At 43.1% G+C, this 5,000-nt stretch overlaps 2 protein-coding genes across 2 annotated transcripts in view; both read left to right on the forward strand.

Moving 5' to 3' along the window:
- Positions 1 to 456, forward strand: part of LOC113650508 — a 2,692-nt gene extending 2,236 nt beyond the window's left edge. Inside the window, exon 2 of the mRNA XM_027158904.2 lies at positions 1 to 456. This exon is cut by the window's left edge and continues 378 nt beyond it. Within this exon, the coding sequence (XP_027014705.1) occupies positions 1 to 43 (43 nt within the window). The 3' untranslated portion in view covers positions 44 to 456.
- An 851-nt stretch (positions 457 to 1,307) lies between these two features.
- The window catches only part of LOC113650494 (transmembrane protein 238-like), a 4,657-nt gene continuing 964 nt past the window's right edge, over positions 1,308 to 5,000 (forward strand). The window contains exon 1 of the mRNA XM_027158886.2: positions 1,308 to 2,349. Within this exon, the coding sequence (XP_027014687.1) occupies positions 1,921 to 2,343 (423 nt within the window). The 5' untranslated portion in view covers positions 1,308 to 1,920 and the 3' untranslated portion in view covers positions 2,344 to 2,349. The remainder of the gene's footprint in view (positions 2,350 to 5,000) is intronic.

The raw sequence follows: 5,000 nt of genomic DNA on the forward strand, positions 1-5,000 counted from the left end.
TAAGAGAATGTGCAGCTGGTATGGAAGTCAGAATACCGTGTAGGACAGAGACGAGATGATGCTCACAAGAAACCTAACCATATAATCATGGCGAGGATGAGTGGCTGTGAGGGCGTGAGGACGAAACCTTGAGAACAATCACATCACATCCTCTGGACTCCATCTTTACCTTCCACAGGATGTATGTACAGGCTGGGTAGAACTTACGTACATGTATGAACAGGCTGGGTAGAACTTAAGTCCATGTATGTACAGGTTGGATAGAACTTACGTCCAAAAGATTTCATTAATATTCCCACTCAGAAAGTTTGTTGTATTCATAATTAGGTAACAAAAAAAATAAGGGATAGAAAATATGGACTGGATTGACCCTGTGTGAGTGATGTGCACATTTTCAGTATTAATTTCTCACTTAAACCGTGAATACAACATGTCCACAAAGTTCCTTCTGTCTGATCAAACATCTGCACTGGAAACGATCACCGTACGGTGAGTTCCTGCCTGCGTGAGGACCGCATTTTCGTTTCAGAACACTAAAGCGCTAAGAGCACTGAGCGCCACGCTAACAGAGTTAAGCACAATCTAATAAATGATCGGCGCTCAAATCAATACCCCGAGTCTGATCTTCTGAGTGCTGGGAGAACTTCACTCTCACAACATACCAACCGTATGATATCACCTACTGTAAAAAACTCATAAAATACATCTCTGGGTTTTTTTCTTTTCACTCTTCTACTTCCTGTAAACTGAATTACTTGAAAGACGAATGAGAGGCGTGTCGGTTCGAACAAAAGACCGTGTTGTATTATCACTTTATTCTTCAGTCAGTCTACCCATAATGCATCTGTGTAGGAGAAGCTGACAGGAAACATGATTTTTATGATGATGTGTGCTTTATAATCACCTGTTAAAGACATTATAGTTCGTATTGTAATGATTTATCCTATGAGGGGGGGCACGGTGGCTTATGGGTTAGCTTAGGGTTATGGGTACACCTCAAGGGTCAGGGGTTCGATTCCCACCTCCACCTTGTGTGTGTGGAGTTTGCATGTTCTCCCCGTGCCTCGGGGGTTTCCTCCGGGTACTCCGGTTTCCTCCCCCGGTCCAAAGACATGCATGGTAGGTTGATTGGCATCTCTGGGAAATTGTCCGTAATGTGTGTGTGTGTGAGTGAATGAGAGTGTGTGTGTGCCCTGTGATGGGTTGGCACTCCGTCCAAGGTGTATCCTGCCTCGATGCCCGATGACGCCTGAGATAGGCACAGGCTCCCTGTGACCCGAGTGTCACTAACACACACTACAGTAATCACTGTTTATTTAACGTAAACACAGAATAAGTCGTGATTTTGCTTTTAATTACGAGGTCATGACGAACAGAGGATGAACCTGCAGTGATGGTAATAAAGTAATGGACGTTGGGTGACCTTCTGGATGATTTGTTTAGCGCACACATTTTGCATGCAACATCATTTGACTCACAAATGTCCACATGGGCTGGAAGAGTCACAGCAGGAAGTTCAGCAGGAAGTAAAAATACAGTACAGGTGATTCATGATAAGTCATTAATATCCCAACAGTAACACCTGAGGAACGCACTGCTGTTGATCTGGAACTGGAACTGGGTTTTTAGTGCAGTTTCCTTCTCCACATTAAATGGAGCTGATGTGTGGTTGTGTAATACATCAATAACTAGTGAATCACTTGGCGATGTGACGTTAGAGGAAACTGATCAGCTTCAGGGAGGTAACAGTGACTTCACCGCACTGCAGCGTGTTTGGGGTTTCTGCTTGACCCCCTGTCCAATCAACAGGAGCTAGCACCTGGCGCAGGTACAGATGACGTCACACAGGGCGGTTCCCTGCGCTCCTGGGGTGGTTTAAGGAGCCGACGCGCGCTCCCGGGATACTCAGCATCTTCAGTGATGGATCCGAAGCGGATTATAGGACAGTGCGCGCCGCTCTTCTTCCTGGCGGTGATCTTTGACCTGGTCGGTTTCCTCCTGCTGTTGGTGGGTCTGGCCGCGTCCCCGCAGATCGCAGGGCGCGTGTACGGGGATTTCCTCGCGCTCACCGGCGCCGTCCTCATGTTCTTCGGTCTCGGCATGTGGGTCATGTGGTACGCAGGGAACATCGGAGCAGACGGAAAGCGCATCGGCTTCGGGCGGATCGCCAGGAAACTGTCGGAGCGCATGAGCACCGTAAGGTGGAGAGGAGACACCGGGAAAGGTCAGGAAGATGAGCAGGAGATGGAGGAGGAGGAGGAAGAGGATGATGGAGGGAAGAGCGAGAAAATTGCGGCTTACACCAATGAAGCGTTCGAACCTGAGGATAAGGAGACAGTCTGAGAACAGGCGAGTTCACCTTCATCACCCTCATCATCACCCTCATCATCATGTGAGCCGTATCAATAGCAGCCTGCTTCTGATTCAGTTCATAACAATTCATTACAAAAAAGAAAAAAATATATATTTTTAAAGTTTTGCCGAAAGAACAGCCTGAGGATCTGAGAGTGGAGTTTAGTTTCTGCTTTAATCACAGAACAAACAAACAAACAAACAGAATACAAACAAACAAACAAAACAAACAGAATACAAACAAACAAACAAAACAAACAGAATACAAACAAACAAACAAAACAAAACATTTAAAGTAGGACAAATTAAATAGAACATCAGGAAACACAAATTTACAGCAATAGTGTTACATTTTATATTATTATTATTATTATTATTATTATTATTATTATTATTATTATTATTATTATTATTATCATGTTGAATATTTATGCATAAATATACATATATGTAAAGTGGTGGAACAAACCACAAACAAAGTTATAGATTCTTTGCTATAATACAAAGGTTTACCTAAAAATATTTCTGCTTCAGATTAGTTATAGTGATTTTTAATAAGACTGTATATTATAATAAGTTTAGAACACACAGATATCCCATCGTATGATAATACGACACTGAGCCGGTTTACATCTTATAAATGTCACCAAACAGAACTGAATGAAGTGAAAGCAGTTTATTTACTCGCTCCTGTATAATCTGTCGTTACACTCGCACAATAACATCACTACACGACTGTTACACATAGGAATAATTGGGTCCATCTGATCAGCACAGAGGTCCACGCAGTACTGCAGGTATTATTACTAACACTGTAATGATCAGTCTAAAGATAAGAGGAATAATAATAATAACCCTACAGTAGGTCTGGAACTCTGCTACTCAGGAGTTTACTGTGTGGTCATGTGACGTTGGTGTGAAAAGTCAGCTTAGATTTCATATGGCATTTCTATCAGCTATAGCTTTGTAGTGCTGGATACACACACACACACACACACACACACACACACACACACACACACACACACACACACACACAACCTGAGAAGTGAAATTTAAAGTACGGATGCAAATTGAAGACACTTTCTGAGTTCTGTTTGTGTAACGCGTGGTGCACTCAGGGACGTGACGTATGGGTTAATAATCATCCGGAGACTGTAGAAGAACAAAGGTGGCATGTTGCCACGGCGATAGCATCACATGATACATACCTGATGTTGAAACTATAAAAACGTCAATACGTTTCCATGGTGATCGGGTTAGTTGTTGCCATCACATGCTACATATCTGATGGTAAAAGTGGTACATAGACTAACAATGTGTTGCCATGGTTACATATGCCTGTACCACATACAGAGGTCTGATTAAAGTCTACTTAGGTTTACCATCAGCATGACTCCTCACAGTGACTCCTTACAGTGACTCGTTACAGTGACTCCTTACTGTGACTCCTTGCAGTGACTCCTTACAGTGACTCCTTGCAGTGACTCCTTACAGTGACTCCTTACAGTGACTCCTTACAGTGACTCGTCTCAGTGACTTGTTACAGTGACTCCTTACAGTGACTCCTTACAGTGACTCGTCTCAGTGACTCGTTACAGTGACTCCTTACAGTGACTCGTTACAGTGAGCAGAGAGTTCAGACACGTTTCTGTTCATGTGTAGAGTTAGAGTTCAGATTTACACACAGTTTGTCTTTTATACTTTATCACATAAATAAACATCTCACATGTAAGAGTTCTGTTAAACACATGTCTTTTAATCTAGAGCAGAGTTTGTGTGTGTGTCTGTGTGCGTGTGTGTGTGTGTGTGTGTGTGTGTGTGTGTGTGTGTGTGTGTGTGTGTGTGTGGGTATGTATGTGTGTGTATGTGTGTATGTGTATGTGTGTATGTGTGTGTATGTGAGCGTGTGTGTGTATGTGTGTGTATGTGAGTGTGTGTGTGTATGTGTGTATATGTGTGTGTATGTGAGTGTGTATGTGAGTTGGGTTTGTTGTGTGTGATGTGTGTGTGTGTAGTGTGTGTGATAGTGTGTGTGTATTGTGAGTATGTGTGTGTATATGTGTGTGTGTGTGTGTGTGTGTGTGGTGTTGTGTGTGTTTGTGTGTGTTGTGTGTGTGTGTAGTGTGTGTGTGTGATGTGTGTGGTGTGTGTAGTGTATGTGTGTGTGTGTGTGTGTGTGTATGTGTGTGTGTGTGTATGGGCGTGTGTGTGTGTATATGTGTGTGTATGTGAGTGTGTGTGTGTATGTGTGTATGTGTTTGTATGTAGTTGTGTGTATGTGTATTGTGTTGTGTTGTGTATGTGTGTTGTTGTGTTGTGTGGTATGTGTGTTTGTGTTGTTGTGTGTGTGTGTGTGTGTGTGTGTGTGTGTGTGTGTGTGTGTGTGTGTGTGTGTGTGTGTGTGTATGTGTATGTGTTATTTTAAACCTGTCTCTCTGTGTTTTCAGATGTATGTGTGTGTGTGTGTGTGTATGTGTGTGTGTGTGGTGTGTGTGTGTGTGTGCGTATGTGTGTGTGTGTGTATGTGTGTGTGTATGTGTGTGTGTGTGTGTGTGTGTGCGTATGTGTGTGTGTGTGTATGTGTGTGTGTGTATGTGTGTGTGTGTGTGTGTGTGTGTGTGTGTGTGTGTGTGTGTGTGTGTGTG

The sequence above is a fragment of the Tachysurus fulvidraco genome, chromosome 7 (assembly GCF_022655615.1).
Source record: "Tachysurus fulvidraco isolate hzauxx_2018 chromosome 7, HZAU_PFXX_2.0, whole genome shotgun sequence".
Lineage (NCBI taxonomy): Eukaryota > Metazoa > Chordata > Actinopteri > Siluriformes > Bagridae > Tachysurus > Tachysurus fulvidraco.